The 18,311-nt window shown below is 43.3% G+C and overlaps 1 protein-coding gene across 5 annotated transcripts in view; it reads right to left on the bottom strand.

The window, feature by feature from the left end:
• BCL2L13 (BCL2 like 13) overlaps window positions 1-12,454 on the bottom strand; it is a 79,131-nt gene extending 66,677 nt beyond the window's left edge. For 2 of the 5 annotated variants that reach the window (XM_032789343.2, XM_075069590.1), the window contains exons 1-2: window positions 12,269-12,380; window positions 3,069-3,258 (exon numbers count right to left, since the gene is read on the bottom strand). In XM_032789343.2, coding sequence (XP_032645234.1) covers window positions 3,069-3,189 — 121 coding nt within the window. In that variant the 5' untranslated portion in view covers window positions 3,190-3,258; window positions 12,269-12,380. Of the gene's footprint in view, window positions 1-3,068; window positions 3,259-12,268 lie in introns of all 5 variants that reach the window. The other 3 variants (XM_032789339.2, XM_032789342.2, XM_075069582.1) reach the window with 3 other exon arrangements.
• Between the last annotated feature and the right edge of the window lie 5,857 nt (window positions 12,455-18,311).

Below are 18,311 nucleotides of genomic sequence, written 5' to 3'. Positions count from 1 at the left end.
TTTGCCAAGGATATCTTTCTTGTTTCAGAATCTTTCGGTAAACATCCCAGACCAAAACCCTAGCAGGAACACACAGAGGATGTTGTTAGAATTTATATAGATTAAGGGTATGTCTTCGCTACCTGCCGATCCAGAAGGGAATCGATTTATCACATCTAGTCTAGATGTGATCAACCCACCCCCGAATGCTCTCCCACTGACTCCTGTTCTCCACCACCGCGAGAGGCACAAGCAGAGTCGACGGGGGAGCGGTAGCAGTCGACTCACCATGAAGACACCACGGTACGTTGATCTAAGTACGTCGACTTCAGCTACGGTTGTGTAATTTAGATCTATTCCCTCCCCACACCCCACACACACACAGACAGTGTAGACCAGGGCTAAGAAGAGATCAAGGGTGCAAATACTTTGTACAAACCCATTAAACAGAGTTGACTGACTAACTGTTCAAAGTATTGTATGGTACTATCTAGCCAGTCAGCTCAAAATAGTGGGAGACTAGGGGGAGATTTAACCCCAGCCAAAACACTGGGTCTTTATTCAACAAGAAAACTGTGGGTGTGCAAACATTGCTAGGCTACCGGATTAATAAAAAAATATCACACACTCCAGAAATTACTACACATTCATTAGCAAAAGATAATCTATAGGTTTGGGATAGAACTACAGATGAGAAGTTATTTTTCCTCAATGTCACAGACTGCAAAAAAATCCAGATCTTAACGGAAATAATGAACCAGAGAGCTTTAAAGACTGGGAGAGACATGGAATATAAATGGTTGGCCAGTTAGTCAAGAAAGAAACTTTTCTAACTTATTTAGAGATCAAAACTAACTTTAACTTGGCCACTCTCCTATCGTACCAGTGCTTTCAAATTAGGCATTGTTTCTCAGCTTTCTAGAAAAGCTGTTTATAAAGAAAACTAATTTTAATAGAAGCAATGAAGTCTGGTCAATTAGGAAACAAAAATATTATAACTAATATCAATTTTTACAGACAACTTTCCACACAAAAAATGCCTATAGACGACATGCTGGGAAAAGGATCTGGATAGACAAATTACTCCAGAGGAATGGGTTTTGATCTGGAAAAGAGGACCAGCAACCTTAGTCTGTGGCACGATAAAAGAAAATGACTAAGATACTGCCTTAACGGTACCGCATACCAGTCAGGGTAAAAAATATATACTGTATATAGATTGAGTCGGGATAAACATCGGAGAAACTGTGGTGAAAGAGGAGATTTTAACGTATATACTGTGCATATGTCCAGTCATTAGACAGTACTGGGATACAATTCATAACCAAATATCACAGGTTGTGGGATCTCTCTTACTAAACGATCCTTTGTTAATCTTCCTGTGGCTTTCTAATGGGGAAATGGTCACACAAAAGGAAATCAATCTCATCTGCTAATAGCTGCTATGCTACCGATATGATAGCCGCTCAGTGGAAAAAGAAGAAAGTCCAACCCTGCCAGAATAGTTCAAAACAACATGAGAGAGAGTTATTATGGAAAAATTAATGAACCAATTATATACCCAGCAAAAGAAACAGAATACATATTTAAATATTTGGTTACCATTTACTTGGGGGGGGGGGAGGGGAATCAGACAAAGCACATTCACCTGCAAGAAACTCCAGCATGAGTCCAATTTTTTGGAATATTAATATTTGATATTTCTAGTCTGCTAAATGTGTAATCAGAGATTTCACTTAAAAAAATCAACCTGTCAAAAAATGATTTAATGATGCTCACTTTAATAAGGTAACACCCTGTCGAATCGGATGACTGCAGTTCTGCATAATGTCTCTTTAAACAAATGTTCACTATTGTAATGGTTACCGTTTTGTTTCTGATATTTACATGGCAAGGATCTGTAAACCTGTTAATACTTCCTAAATAACTAGTAAAAACAAAAAGAGACAACCCAACAAAACCCACAATATATTTATACATTATGCTAATTTTATGATTATTTGTTGAACGTCTGGCACTAAAGAATAAGGGAAGACATGGTAATTGGCCTATGCTATTTACAATCTACCTTAGAGGAGTACACTCTTCAAGCACTGCTTATTTCCCCTATTCCTTCCTCTTCCCCGGATGGTGGATTAACAGTGAAAGTCCACATGGAAGAATTATTTAAAAAAAGAAGGGATCTGAAGGCAGAGAAGGGAGCCGTTTAATAAACAAGTAGGGAGAATGGTCCAAATACTAGTACTAGAGGTAAATAGGCTCCCTGCATTATTTGCTTTAAATTCTGTTGTCTTGCTGTACAGTTCAGAACAGTGCTACTTACCAGAAAAGAACTAAATACAATGTAAAAAACATATTTCAGTTCCACAAAGATGTCAGACTGTTAACCCTGGAAACTAAAATTATAGCCACAAAACAAGAGAAATAGTCTATAGCAGTCGTGGCTTCCTTTAGACTGCCCCCACCTCCAGTATGCCTCAGAACTGCTTCCATGATCCATGCAGTGCTTGACTTCTCTAGCCTGGTCTACACTAGCATTTTATTGGAAGTATCCCACCACTCTACTACCACTAACTGCAGCTACAGTGGAAGCACTAATATAAACAGGGCACAAGTGTGTAAACCAGTGTTGTCTAAACCTACTGCAAGCAAGGCTAGAACTCAGATAGTGATAAAAAAAAAAAAGCCTGATACCTGTTTAACCCAGTCCCAGTGGATAAAGCACAAGTGGGAGCTTGCCCAAAAAATGCAACTGCAGAGAAAGCCTCAGGAGTGGCAACAAAGATGACACCCGAATATATCTTCTGAGTAGCTATAGTGAGACCACCTATTTCTTTCATATACGACAAACAACACTGTGATAACAAACTGTAGTCACTATGGACTCAGCTGAAATTAAATCAATTACCTAGATGTGAACTGTTTTATTTCTATCTCCAGGTCTTCATGTTATTTTAAAAAAGTGAACATGTATAGTGAGACACACAAGTCTAGCTGCTGCTTTCTGCACTTTTTACATAAGTGCAAGACAGAGTTCTCAATTCTACAGTTAACTGATAAAGCAGCCACACAGGTAAATACAATGTTACCTGGAGTTGAAGGAGGATGTTGCTCTTGTGGCTTCTCCTGTGACAAGAGCCCCAGGTAGCTGAGAACAACATATTTTGTTTCATAGTGAAATCCTACAGGCACAGCAGCAGAGGACGCCATTGGACTGACTTGCAATGTTCCACAGGGTTAATGGTGCATGTAGTTTTTCTTCTGGCTAAGAGGGGAAGACTGAAAGAGAGAAGATTAATTATTTTTTTGGTAAGGAAGAGCAGAAATCCATACTCCCTATTAATCACACCCAAGGATTCTGCTAAAGACTCTCTTAAGAGTTTCCATCTCAATACCCTACGGAGAATTTATAACTGCTGTTTCCATTTGCTTTAGGGTGAAGCTTTGCCTACTAACGTCTCAGTTCAAGACGACATTTCTTTCCTTTCTTTTCCACTCCAGTACCATACGAAAATATATGGCTGGATTAAAATGGAAAAGGGGATGGTGGGTGCTCTCTTACATGCCTCAGACTGGAGAAACTTTTGTTTATAAAGGAACACAATTAACTTGAAGACTAGACTTAGGAGTTTAAGACAAGTTTGTTTCTACACATGCATGAATTCGCCTGACATTTTTGTGGCTTTCTAATCACTTGCCTACAAAGTAGGAAATCACAAATGTTCTATTTTCATAAATGTTTTTCTCTTCCCCTGTTGTGTGACAGACCAGCATAAACAGAGAAAACTGATTATAGTGGAACTGCAAATCTGGGAACCTATAAAGTGCTGTTAAGTGCAGGAAAACTAATAGAAAGATTTCTCTCTCTAATCTCTCATTTATAGTAATCATTGTTTATGCTTGTCACAGTAGATAAATTTTCAAATTGTGGTTTAAGTCAATAGTATATCTCTAGACTTAAAACTGTGTTGTTCACTACTGCTTAGTTAGGGCCTTTACACGGGGTTTGGGAAGTTTACTTACCAGTAACTGTTAGGATAGTTTCACTTTGCTGTCTTGTCTCATACATTAGAGAGAAACTGACAGAACCTTGGCCTGTTTCACTGCTGCCTGTAGCGCAGCCATGAAGTTCACAGGACTTGTGAATTTCATGTTGCAGCTGCTCCATAATGTTCCCTTTAGATACAATATCAGGAAACTGTGGGGGAGTAAGGGTGGAGAGAGAGCTCTCCTCTCCCCAATCTTTTGTTGTTTCTGCTGCTTCTCATAAGATTCCAGCACTGCTGCTACTCACACCTTATTGCACAATTAAGTTGACATGGTCATCTCTCATTCACTTTAGTGTTCAAACAACAGCATGGTTATCAGAGGAAAGGAATTCCACACCCTTTACAGGTGTCTCCCCCTGCAGGTGGGAAGGTATCTCCCTGACTAGTAGCAGGTTGAGACTGAATTTCTCAGCCAGACACTGTCCCTCGATGAGACAGAGATCCAAATATCTTCAATATAAACATCTGGCTGATCAACTTTTCCATTTCTACTACTTTTATGTATTTCACTTTATAAATGCTAAAATAAGAGAAAAAATGAAAAAAATGTAAGGTCAAGAGAGCTAAAGAATGACAGCTGAGAAAGGGCAGCAACAAAAAAGTTACCAGATCTCAGACGGAAATCACAGAAAAGAGGTTCAAGGCAGATTTTCAAAAGATTTAGACTATTAGTGTCTATTTACTTATTTAAGTAAAATGAAGTGAGAATAACTATTTCCAACGGGAATCTAGTCAAGCAGCACAAGGAAGTCCACCACAATGGTCAGGGAATTCACGATCAATTTTAAAGTTGAAAAGCTCTCAATTGCTTCAAATGGTTAATTCCAAACTATAAGTAGTGCATGTTTTGCTGCTAGAGTGGACATCTAATGATGAAGCAGACAGTACACTCCAAAGATGATGGAGGCTACAGAAACAGCTATTTGACAGGTTCTGAATAGTTCTATCACTGTCAGGATTAGAGTGACAATTACTTTTAGCTAAAATTTAATGGTACAAATCTGGTTAGATTTACAGTAATGAAATCTTATGAAAAACAGAGCACTATTTTAGGAGCCTTTTAGGCCATTCCTAGTGTTCAAATTTCAGAATGCCTTGTGATCAGTACGGACAATGCATTACAGGGCCATAAGTAAAGTCAGTCCAGCAAACGATGCCTTTAAAAGAAAAAAAAAGTCTTCCTTAGCATCCAAATGAGACATCAGAAGTAAGTTCTAAACCTCCTCATTATTGCAAGGGCATGCAAACTGCTTGCTGGTGCAACCAAATTGTGGAAGATAAGCAAAAATAAAAGCTACATGGCTATAGAGCTGTTTTGACGTGCTATGGAAAGGATAATAAACATAACAATGAAAGGTGCAAAAGGAAGAGACTCAGTGGGGAAGCAGTTAAACCATTCCTTTTTATCTTTAATACTTTCAAACTCATTTAGTATTAAAAGCAGTGTGGAGATCACTTTCATTTAGACCAGGGGTCGGCAACCTTTCAGAAGTGGTGTGCCGAGTCCTCATTTATTCACCTCAAATTTAAGGTTCTGAGTGCCAGTAATACATGTTAATGTTTTTAGACGGTCTCTTTCTATAAATATATATTACTTATCTATTGTTGTATGTAAAATAAGGTTTTTAAAATATTTAAGAAGCTTTATTTAAAATTTAACTAACATGCAGATCCCCCTGGACAAGTGGCCAGGACACAGGCAGTGCGAGTGCCACTGAAAATCAGCATGCATGTCATAGGCTGCCTACCCCTGATTTAGATCATACTCTGGGTAGCCCTGCCTCCTCGTTTATTTCAGAATGCCTGGACTATGCCCCATGGTTGACTCCTCTGCTGCAGAAATGACTGCAGCTGCACTTCATACAAAAGACTAATGGTCAGATACTTTCGAGTCAACACTGGCATCTCTTGCCTCACATTAATAATCTTACATTCATATAGCACCTTTCACCCTCGGGTGCTTTATAGACAACTCTGTAAATAATGCTACACCCAGCACTAACAGTTTCTGGGGTGGAACAGGAGCTGTTACACAACACACAACTACAGTACTACACATTATGTGAAGAAAAGCACCACAGATAATTAAAACTTCAAAGGAAATTTAGATAGGCAGATCATACTTTCATGAGATGGGTTAAACCTTAGTTATGGTTTGAGTTAAAACTGCACTGAAATTGATGTGAAAGATGCCACTCTTTATTACACGTTTCCCAATACATTATGGAGCTTTTGTTCAATATTGTTTCACAGAACACTCCAGGTTCCCACCGTTTCCTGCAGCACTTTCATGGTTCCTTGGAGGCCTTTGGTTTGCAAACTGAACTGTGCAGAATTGTGATTGTCTTACACAAGCTGAAAGAATTTCAAATGATATCTGGAGGAATCCAAGCACTGTACTATATATCATCTAAGAACAATTTTTAACAGAGGATGAGGCACTATCCTTAGATAAGATATCTCAGCCAGCATAGAAAGGAAGGGAGTCCACCAATACACAAAGAATGGGACTCCATGGCAGTACAGGGATCCACATACAAGATTTAAGCCTAATTCAAGTACATGCTCAGCACCTTTGAAAAATCAGGTCATGAGTTGTTTGGAAAAGAGGTTAAAAATGTTTCCCTGTGGAGAGGATGAAAGAAAGAACAAGCCACATGTAAAAGATGTTGAGCGCTCCAACACTACAGTGATGGCAGCATGAGAACCTGTATGGAACAATGAGCAGTAAGAGTCTTCAGCTTTGCTGAGAAAACATCAGTGACAAACTTCAGAATCCAAAAGGTGGCATTTCAGAGTTACTGTTTTGTGCAGAAGAGCAGCCTACAATACAATAATGTGATTACTCATTTTGATTATGGTGGTTTATAGTTAAGATTTTTTCATTTATGAAGTGAAATAGAAAATACTGATTCTCATACTGCAGGCTTCACAGAAGAGGCCAATTTTTAGAGTAAATTAAAAGACAAGAGAAGTGACAATGCAAACCAGAGGAGGGACAGCATTCCATGTCTCGGGGCAGAATGAAAAATGAGCAGATACACTTATAGGAGAAGCAGACAAAATGTTTATCAAGGCTGACATCATTTCTGGAGCAGAGAAAACAGTGCTCAGTGTAAGAGACGAGGTCAAATAAGCAGACAATAGTGTTATGAAGTGCCTTAAAAAAAGGGGAAAAAAATTAAATGGATGCAATGTATTAAACACAAGAACAAGAGACTGATTACTCCTTAACAAAACAAAATGCCCGGGCTCAAATTCATTATTGTGAATGGCTAACAACACCGTTACTTCACAAAACCCAATTAACCCCATTAAAATCTCTACATCTATTCAAGTTTGCGACCCATAGTCCTCTCTCCCCACCCCGCATCAAGAAAAATCTCCATTATCTCTTTGACATAGGCTCGGCCAATCAACGGACCTGGCAACTGGTGTGGTCAGCCAGACTGACATTTCCTCATGCAGTCTGGCATCCTAATCTGTAGCAGGGTCATACATCCATTAAGTGGCAATACACAAGCTATCAATGAATACAATGTTTATAATCCTCTGGTGAAGGGGCTTTGCTATGTTTTAGCCCTCGCCTATTAGATGGGATTTCAGTGCACATTCAGCTTTCCATTTGCCTTTCTAAACTTACAGTCAATATGCAGCTATATTGAACTACTGCATTCAAGTACACTCTGTCAGATGTCATCAAGATTTTCTGCGTATCCATTTACCTGTTATAGCTCAGAGACCCACCTTATGCATTTACAGCTACACTAACAGAATATTAAAGGTTTTTATTGCCAAGTTTATAAAGGATAATGGGAGACGACTATGCTTACAGCAGTCTATTTAACACTCTAGAAATAAACACAACATCAACTGTAGCAGCCCTGTTAGGGCTTGTGTTCCCTGCATAATTAACTGAAGTTATAACTCAAGTGTTGCCTCTAAAGTTGCTGGCCCACCAGGAGATCTAGTTTAGGGCTTGAGTAAGCACAGCTTGTCAGCTGCTAACCCAGTCACTCTGGGCTCTTCAAGTATTTTTTTCTGCAGTGTGGCCACTCTCACTCAAGCTAGGCTAATTTGAGTGATCGCTACAGTGATGACACAGCCTTAAAATTAAAATGATTTTTAAAGCAGCACGCTTGTGAAATATTCCACCATTTTGAGCCTCTCTCCAGGATAATACTTTAAAATAATTATGAGTCTCAGTTCAGCCAGTTCACCCATTACACTTTATATCGCATCTTAATCTAAGATGTTGTATTTACGTTGCACTTTTTATTAAAAAACAACAGATCCCAAGGAGCTGCACTGGTCATAAACATATGAAGATCATTCCTCATACCAGCACAACAAGAAAGTCAGTGAAATGCTCTACAAGTTCAGAGAAGCACTGCAAGACAATTTCGAACTGAAACTATAAGAGTGGACTAGTGTAGCAGTTCTCAAACTGGGGCCCAAGTACTCCAGGCCTCACTGATCAACTCCTCCTCCTCCCCCCTCCAAGTGCCTCCTGCACACTGTGAGGGAAGGAGTAGAAAGAGGCAGGGAAGAGGAGGGGCAGAGGTGCAGCAGGGGCAGGAAGAGGTGGGGTAGGGCTTAGGGGAAGGGGTGGAGTGGGGGCAGAGCAAGGGTTGAGCATCCCCAGGGAAAATAAAGAGCCAGCTTGGGGATCTGCTACAAATTTTAAATCAAAATAGGGGTCCTCAGGTTTCTAAAGTTTGAGAACTGCTGAACTAATGGATTGATTTAAATCAAGGTATTAAAATCATTATTTAAATCACCAAGTGGAAAACATTGACTTTAATAATCAATTTTAATCCACTTGTCCATTTATATGTCAGTTATTTTCTAAAACTGTGATCTCCAAACTTTTTACCTCATGCTCCCCTGCTTACCCCTGCCTGCACCCCTCCCCAAGCCGGGAGTGGGGCTACAGCTCAGGGGAGCGCAGAGGACATTGACGGGGTAAAGGGGCCAATGCTGGGGACAGGAGAAGAACCTTGGACGGAGCTGGCAGCCCGGGACCCTGGTGTGGGACTGGGGCCAGGAACAGAGCTGGGTGGCGATCCCTCCTGACATGGGGGCTGGACTAGGCCCCAGTCACACATGCCCAAACATTTCTCTGTGCCCCACTAGGGGGGCATGCCCCACAGTTTGGGGAACCTCCATTCTAAAGGTACATTCTTACTGGTTGTTGTAACTCTGATACATCTTTTTGGTACATTATAACTACATATATTTGTTTAAGAAATTATATGGCTTAACATTTTCAGATTCTTATTAATTGTACATTTTTAGTATGCTAGGAAAGGGTTAATGATGTATTGCTTATTTATTACATAATTAACTTTTTGCTCACGATTTGTGTCAAGCTGCATTCGGATCATAGCTGGAATTTAAATGCACAAAACAGCATATAAATTTATTTTTATTAACAAAACAACTTATATGTTTGGATACCTAAACTTCTCTTATCAGAACACGTTTCACATTTACAACTAAATAAGTTTAGATATTAATATTTTATATTAAATTCAGATTTCATTTTCAACAGGTTTATTTTTAAAAAGAAAAAATGTAATTTAAACAACAAAATCAAGAAATCCAATTTAAATTAAATTTTTATATTAAAAAAATCATCACCTTTTTCCACCCTGGTTTAATCTAGTAGTATTGGTCTCCGAGAATGTCTCCTTCATCTGCTAGAATTCTCCATATCACCTGCTTTTGCAGGAGTTGGGAAATAACCACACACATCTTGAGGTATTGCTACTCTGGCCACATCTACACTATGTGTGCTACAGCAGCATAGCTAAGGCACCATAGCTCCGTTGCTGTCTCCCGTAGTGCAGATGCAGACTACGGCAACGGAAAGGGTTTTTCACGCTGTAGGAACTCCACCTCCTCAAGCAATAGTACACTAGGTTGACAGAAGCATTTTTCTATTGACTTAGCTGCATCCATACCAGAGGTTCAGTTAGTAGAGCTATGGCACTCAGGTGTGGATTTTTCACACCCTTTAGCACCGTAGTTATGTCGACCTACATTTTAGGTGTAAACCAGGCCTAAGTGACATTAACTGATTTTAGTAAATGGTCAAAAATTCATCAGAATTTAAACATTTCAGTTACTACTGGAAATGAATCAATATTTCATCTATTACTATTTCTCAAGTTGTTTTGTAGTGGTACTGTAGTCATGTTGGTCCCAGGACAAGTAGGTGAGGAAATCTCATTCATTGGAGCAGCTTCTGTTGGTGAAAAGAGACAAGCTTAGGAGCTACACAGAGCTCTTCTTCAAAGCTCAGTGTAGTTGGAAATCTTCTCTTTCACCAGTGAAGCTGATCCAATAAAAGATATTACCTCACCCACCTTGTCTCTTGTTTCTCAAAACAACTCTGTGGTGGTCATTTATTCGGGGTGTGGTTTTAGTTAACCTCAGAATGCTCATTTAGTTATATTCTCCCATAAACAAATGGTTTGATTTTTTTTTTAAAAGAACAATTAAATGACTTAATGAAGAGGTTTTCAACCTTTTGCAAACTTTGACCTCAAACCATGTTGATAAATCATTAAAACCCCCATTTCCATTAACTTGAGTATTACAGTTTTCATTCATTTTTTAGTAGTTTGCAATGCCATTTAATTTCATGTTGCATAAATTAAAAATAGTTAAAATATAAGTTAATCAACTGGTGTATTAGCTTAAAAACATTCACACAAATATAGTCCATGGGATAGCTGCAGGGTCCTTTCAGGATGCACAGATACTCCAGTGATGAGTGAGGTATGAATACTTTAAAGATAGATAAATGGCAAGAGGCAAATCAAAGCAATAAGTCAGTCGGTAAGGTAGGAATGAACAGAAATCATATGCCTGTATGCTGTATCAGCACACACACTCCAATGCAGGCACATATACCTGTGCAGCCAATAGTCACATCCTTCGGCCACGTGATCTATATGCTACCCAATCACTTGCCATTCAGATCCTCCACACTATTCCTTGTGTTTACATATTAAACTTCTCTCCAAAATTATCCATTAAAGACAGTTAGATATTTGATATTCCAATACTCAAAGATCATTCACTTGCAAAAAAACCCAGCACGTGTCCAATTTATTTGAATATTAACATTTGATTGACATACCTGGTCTGTTAAATGTGTGTACAGAGATTTCACTCAGTTTAGTAAGATCACTAGAAATGACATATTATGGGTGTTGTAACAATGCTCACTCTGTAATACAGTAACCCCGTTAAACAGAAAGAGTGGATGCCTATATTCCTACAGAACAATGAGGAGTCCGGTGGCACCTTAAAGACCAACAGATTTATTTGGACATACACTTTCACTGGTAAAAACCCCACTTCTTCAGGAGCATTGTACACTTCTTCTGTACAACGTTATGTGTCTTTGAATAAAAGCTCACTGAGGGAACCATTGCATTGTTTCTAATAATTACAGGGCAAGGATTCCTGAACTTGTTAAAACTTGCTAAACAAACAGTTAAAGAGAACTGGCCCTTACAGGGCTTTGGCACGTGACGTCCCCCTCCAAGCACCTGGCACAGGCTGATACGCAGCGAGGGCTGCAGACTAGCTGGACCCCGGGCCCGGCACGGCGTTTTCCCCTCTCCCGACGGAAGGAATCAGTCAGCCACGGGGACCCCGTGCAGGAGGGGCCGAGCTGGGGCTCAGGACCCGCTCTCGGAAGGGCAGAGCGCGGGGCTGGGGAGGTACCAGCCTAGGGCAGCTGCAGCGCCAGTCCCTCACCTGCGGCACCAGCGCTGCTGGGCGGGCCAGGGGCGCGGGCGCCGGCCTCAGCGAGGAACGCTCGGGCCAGCAGCCTTCGCCCCGGGGCCACCGCTCAGTCAGCGCCCGGTGGGGGGAGGGGAGGCACGTCCTTCAGCCACCGCATCCCAACCAGTCCCCCGCACGCAGACACGCGGGTGGACAAGGGTCGCACCGCAGGGCGCAGCCCCCTCCCCACCGAGAGGGGAGGCAACTGGGGGGGAGCGGAACTCATCCTGCCCCGCCCCCACTAGTGACACTGCCCCCCCTCCCCCACGGGCTCGCGGAAGCTCGTGACCGCCCCTCCCCCCGCTCGCCCTCTCCCCCTGTGACAGTTCTCCAGGCACCGAGTCCGATCCCGGGGGCGCCGCGCGGAACCCCCATCCCCCTCGCCACGAGCCGCACGCGCGTCCAGGAAGGGCGCGCGTAGAGTGCGGACTCCTTACCTGAGTCTCGCGAGGCGGCGGCAGCGGACGCGCGGCGCTGCCTCCAACCTGTGCGTGCGCGCGGCGCTCCCAGCTGCCCTAAATTACAGACGCCGCCATGATGGAGAGGGGGGAGCGAAAGGGCATCAGGTAACGTTAGCGCGTTCACGTCATGGGGGAACCGGAAGGACAGTTCGCGTCGTATGATCTCCACTCGGCGGCGATAGCAAACACTCTTTCTCGAGCCATTGGGTCACTTCCGCCTCGGTACCTGTCATGGCGGCGGTGGGGGGGGTTAGGTGTCAGTCAGCGTGGCTCGCTGCCCCGATAGGGCCGAGCTTCCCCCGCTCAGGGCGTGACACAGGCTCCCTCGCGCAGACCTCGCCAACCCGCGCGCACGGCCGTGTGACCCGATCCCACTGCCACTACGGGGCGCGCCTGGGATCGTCTTGCCCCTGCGACTCTCTGGCCCCACTGCCCTGGATGGGGATGGGCTTGTCCTGGCCCCATTGTCCCCAGTCCTCCTGGCCCTCTCACCCAAGTGCCCCTCATGGAGCTGGGCTGGGGTCATCTGTCCCTGCATCGTCCTGTCTCTTTAATATTTCCGATATTTTAAATCTTTCTCTCAGCTGCAAAATCCAGGACAAAAAACACACTCCCTGTCCAACTTCACCTCACCAAAACATGCTCTCCGACACAACTAAAATACATGCCCTTCCGCCCAAGAAAACTAAGTGTCCCTACTGATTGTGCCAAAAATCATCATCCAGCTGAGCAAGCAGCAAAGAGTCCTGTGGTACCTTATAGACTAACAGATGTTTTGGAGCATGAGCTTTCATGAGCAAATAATTCACCAGGGTGCAGCAAAAAGACCCTGCATTGCAACACAAGGTTACTTGCTATTATTTTTATTATTATTTGTTAAGCAGCAACTGCTTGGTCTATGTTGGTTAGAAAGGCACCGCTCCAAGAAGCAGCTTTCAATAACACTCCCAAATGTAATACGCACTACAAATGCTTCATGTGACCTGTGAACAGTCCACAAGCGGATCACTTGGAGAAAACTGACACCATCCACAAACACCAAAATAGTTGTCAGCCCTACCCAACAAGCTGAGGCCTGGTCTACACTACAAACTTAGGTTGACATAAGCCACATTAAGTCGATCTAGTAATATATGTGTCCATGCTACTGACTCCCTTCCATTGACCTAAGTAGCCTGTAAAGTCAACTTCTATACTCCACCTCTGCAAGAGGCGTAGCACTTGATTTGACATCCATGGGTCAACATGGGGATAGTGTAGTAGACACTGTGTTGTGTAATTCAAGTGAATTTGCCTCTAGGAGGAGTCCCAGAGTGCTCCACTGGAACCGCTCTGTAGAGTACTTTCAACTCCACTTCATGTCAACCAGGTACACAGGAAACAGACACATTGCTGTTAAAGCCCTGGGAACTTCTGAATGTTCATTTCCTGTTTGATCAGTGTGGAGAGCTCGCCAGCACAACTGATCATGGAGACTCAAGGCTGCAAACACGCTTCAGCATAGAGTACACAGGAGGTGGTGGACCTTATTGCTGTCTGGGGAGAAGAGTCTGTGCAGGCAGAGCTCCAGTCCAACAGAAGAAACGCTGACATTTATGCCAAGATTGTGCAGGGCATGGGGGAGAAGAGCTACACCAGGAACATGCAGCAGTGCCTTGTGAAAATAAAGGAGGGTACCAGAAGACAAATGAGGTGAACAGTTGTTCTGGTTCTGCCTAACAGACATGCCACTTTAATGACGAGCTGCATGCAATTCTCAGCGGCAACCGCACAACTACCCCAAAACACTCAGTGGATACCTCCCAGGTGACCTCAAGCAACAACGAGGAGGACATTGTTGACAAGGAAGAGGAGGAAAATGTAAGTTAGGCAAGCAGAGGATCCATTCTCTCTGACAGCCAAGCAGGGCCACCCAGAGGATTCAGGGGTCCTGGGGCAAAGCAATTTTGGGGGGCTCCTTCCATAAAAAAAAATTGCAATACTATAGAATACTATATTCTCTTGGGGGCCCCTGCAGGGCCTGGGGCAAATTTCCCCAACTTGCACCGCCTCCCCACCCCCCTCAGGTGGCCTTGCTGCCAAGAACTGTTTTTAACCCTGGAGGTAATCCCTTCACAGGACCAATTGACGGCAGAGCATGATGCCAGGGAAGGTACCTCTTGTGAGTACACATTTGCAATCAAATTGTAGGGGTTACTTGCTATTATTTTGTATGTTTAATCTGAAAAAAAATGTAGATGTAGTGGTATCATGGCCATTCCAGCTATGAAGAGGGTGCTCTCTGAAAAAGACTGTTTATGTGCATGGGGATGGCGCGGGAATCTTCCATGGAGATCTCTAGGAAGTTTTCATGGAGGTACTCTGCAATCCTTTGCAGAAGGTTTCTGGGAAGGGCTGCCTTATTTTGTCCACCACAGTAGGACACTTTCCCATGCCACTCCAGTATTAACTCTACTGGCATAATTGCAGCACACAGCATTCCAGCATAAGCACCAGGTTTGTACCCAGATGCTTGCAGTATCTGCTCCCTTGCCACCTCTGTTACCCTCAGGAGAGTGATATCACATAGGGTCACCTAGAAGAAATGGGGGGAAGTTTTCAATGCTAGCCCTTAAACCGCAAACAATTCAGCAAGTAATCCGCCCCTTGTTTGGTGAAATATGAGTCATGCAACCACGCTTTCCCAAACATGCTATCATTGGGAGGGATCACTGTGTATTGCAAGCAGCACTGGAAAAAAAGTGAGGAGGAGCTTTCTGTTTGTATCCCTTCCTCCCCTCCCCCGCCCCAGTGCCATGCTGCTTTTGTAACAAACTATTTGGGGAGCTTTACACTGGTTCCTGTCCTCAAGCAATGCCCAGGTTGCTATGGGAAAGGGGGCTTTTCTCAAGTCCCATCCTGTGATCCCAAGGATGTCTTTACAAAAGCAACAGCACAAGACCTCTTGCCCATGCCTTGTGGCCTTACTCACCATGGCTGGAGCAGCAAACTGACTCTTGCAATAGCCAGCGGTTGTGATTACATGTGGCTTTCAGTTAAGTGTATTGAGGAGTGGGTTTTTTAATTAAAGAAAACAAAACAAAACCTTGCACCAGAAACAGTGTATGCACTGTCAATGCTACCCTTGTGCTCTGCATTCCTTGCAGCATAAACCTTGTCCATTGAGCACATCCTCTACACTGGGACAGAGAGTTTCCCAGATTAGAAGGCAGAAACAGAAAATTTTGGAGGACATGTTCAATGAGTTAATGCACACCTCAGGGAGTGACAAGACTGAGCTCAGAGCATGAAGGATTACACTGTCCAAGGGCATGGACAGGGAGGACAGGAGAGTACGCAGGGAACAAGAACGTGCCATGCAGGAAGAGATGCTGCGGATTACGAAGGAGCAGTCAGACATGTTGAGGCATCTGGTTGAAGTTTAAGAAAGGCAGCTGGATTCTAGAACCCTCTGCAGCCTATGCTGAACCTGCTGCCATCATTGCCCAGTTCTACATCCTCCTCTCCCAAATGTCCTATGAGGCGAGGGGGCAGAGGGAGGAGGGGGAGTTCGCTATCCCTTGTACTCAGCACAAGAGGAGGGCACAAGGACCAGAAGGTGCCCATTCCCACACCTCTGATTGTTATTGTAATACATCTGTAAGCAAGCTTTCCTTGTTTCTCCCCCCACAGTGTTATCAGCCCTTTTGCCCCAGGTTATCTTACTTTTCTTTGTTGTCTCTGTGTGTTTGTGTGCATAATAAAATTTAACAGATTGAGGGGAAAAGGCTCTTTATTCATTCAACACAAGGTGGTTGGTGGGGATGGAGTTTACAGGGGAGAAAATGCAATAGAGGGGACAGTTTGGTAAGAAAGAACATAGATAAGTGTGTCATTACTCTGGCTCATTGCTGAAACTGGCTTTCAAAGCCTCATGGAGAGCAGAGCCCCTTCATTTGTTCTTCTTATGACTCTAGTGTCTGGTTGCTCAAAATTGGCTGCCAGGCGATCTGCCTCAACCCCCCCCCCCGCACCACCACTCCAGCAGAAACTTTTCTCCCTTTGTTTCACAGATATTATGGAGCACAGAAGGTAGCAATAACACTGCAGATATTGCTTTCACTGAGGTCTAACCTAGTAAGCAAACAGTGCCAGCAACCTTTTATCAGGGGATTGCTGTGTTAGTCTGTATCCACAAAAACAACAAGAAGTCTGAAGAAGTGAGGTTTTTTTACCCACGAAAGCATATGCCCAAATAAATCTGTTAGTCTTTAAGGTGCCACCGGGCTCCTGGCAACCTTTTAAACGTCCAAAGGCACTTTCCACCATCATTCTCCACTTGCTCAGCCTATGGTTGAACCAGTCCTTACTGCTGTCCAGGCTGCCAATGTACACCTTCATGAGCCATGGGAGCCCTGAACACTTGGATCACAACAGATCTCACAGTAGATTTACCCACTCAAAATTGATGCCCCACTGGTCGGTAGCAGTTTAGCATTGCAAGCTTCAGCAGAGCTATCATCACTCCTTTCTCCACTGTCAGAGCAGCTCTAATTTTAGTACCGCTGTGCTTCAGGGCTGGGGAAAACTCTTCATGCAGTTCCTGGAAAGTGGCCTTACACATTCAAAAGTTCTGCAGCCACTGCTCATCATCCCATAGCTGCATAACGATGTGGTCCCACCAGTCAATGCTTGTTTCCTGGGCCCAGAAACAGTGCTCTACCATGTCAAGGTGATGTGTGACTGTCGCCAGCAACTGCAAATTGATCTGCTCTGTGTCTTCCAGCAGGGCTGCTAGAGTGGCATCACATTGTTCCATGCAGCAGCTCCTGTATCGGCTGTGTAAATACTGCAAGATAAGGCGTGATGTGTTTGTAATGCTCTCAACAACAGTGTACAACTGAGCGAGGTCCGTGCTTATAGTACTATGGCATTGGCGTGGGTAACCCAGGCTTATGAAAAAAGGCGCAAAAAAGGCTTGGTGTTGATTCCAGGGAGTGAGGGAGGTAAGTCCATCATGGGAGGCTAACACCATGTTCCCATAACCACCTGGGTCAAAGTTTTGGTCCCATAAGGCATTGCAAGACCAACCCAAAATTCCACTTGGCTACATGCACTGTGGGATAACTACCCACACTGCAGTTCTCGGTGTCGATGCAAGCCCTGTTAGTAAGGATGCACTCCACCAACACAATGAACATAGTGTGGTCACACCAGATTGACTTGCTTAAATCAGAGGCTTGATGTCGACTTACATAAAGTTGACTTAACTTTGTAGTGTAGACATGGCCTTAGCTTACTCAGCCTCAAATCACTTATGCGTCCCACAAAATATTATACTGTGAAGATGCATTTTCCACATGGTGATGTTTTCATACAAAACAAGGACATTGTGCAAAATAGGATTTTTTTTTTTTGACACGCAGTAGGAGAAATACCACAATATCACACTATGCCAGTTGAAAAACCCAAATTTGTTTTCATTCCTCACAGACTTGTAGATGCTTGTACACTAATCTTAGGCTTGATATCCTGTATAGGTTTCAGAGACTAAAGGATGACATGATCTCCAACACGTAAATGTTCATACTTCAGCTGATATCACATTTTTAAAGTTCAATAAATAGTTTGTAAACTGTGCCACTAGGTGGCAACATAATCTCTCTCTCTTACACAAATCTCAGTGGGACCTTGTATTGGCTTGTGGTAAAGTCCTGGAGCTCACAGTTCTCAACTTCCCTGTCTCCAGCTGTGCAAGAGCAATTTACAGGCAGACTTGGAGCTGCTAGAGGCATTCCATATGCACTGTCAGCACCAAATACTGAGTATAAAGTGGTTTGACTTTGAGTGAAATGTCACAGTTGTGAAGAGCTCTGTCCTTCCTTCAATCACTCATTTTATCAAAAAGTGGTGTTGCATGCTCATCAGCCATGTCACCTGGATGGACAAACAAAACAGCACCTCACACTGTGTTCTCAAACTCCCTAGGGACCTGCAAAGGGTGCACGCTCTGACCCTACCTAGTGCCACTCATGAGGCC

This window comes from Chelonoidis abingdonii, chromosome 1 (genome assembly GCF_003597395.2).
Source record: "Chelonoidis abingdonii isolate Lonesome George chromosome 1, CheloAbing_2.0, whole genome shotgun sequence".
NCBI lineage: Eukaryota > Metazoa > Chordata > Testudines > Testudinidae > Chelonoidis > Chelonoidis abingdonii.
The sequence above is the reverse complement of the archived record's forward strand: the minus strand, read 5'-3'. Positions and strand labels throughout refer to the sequence as shown.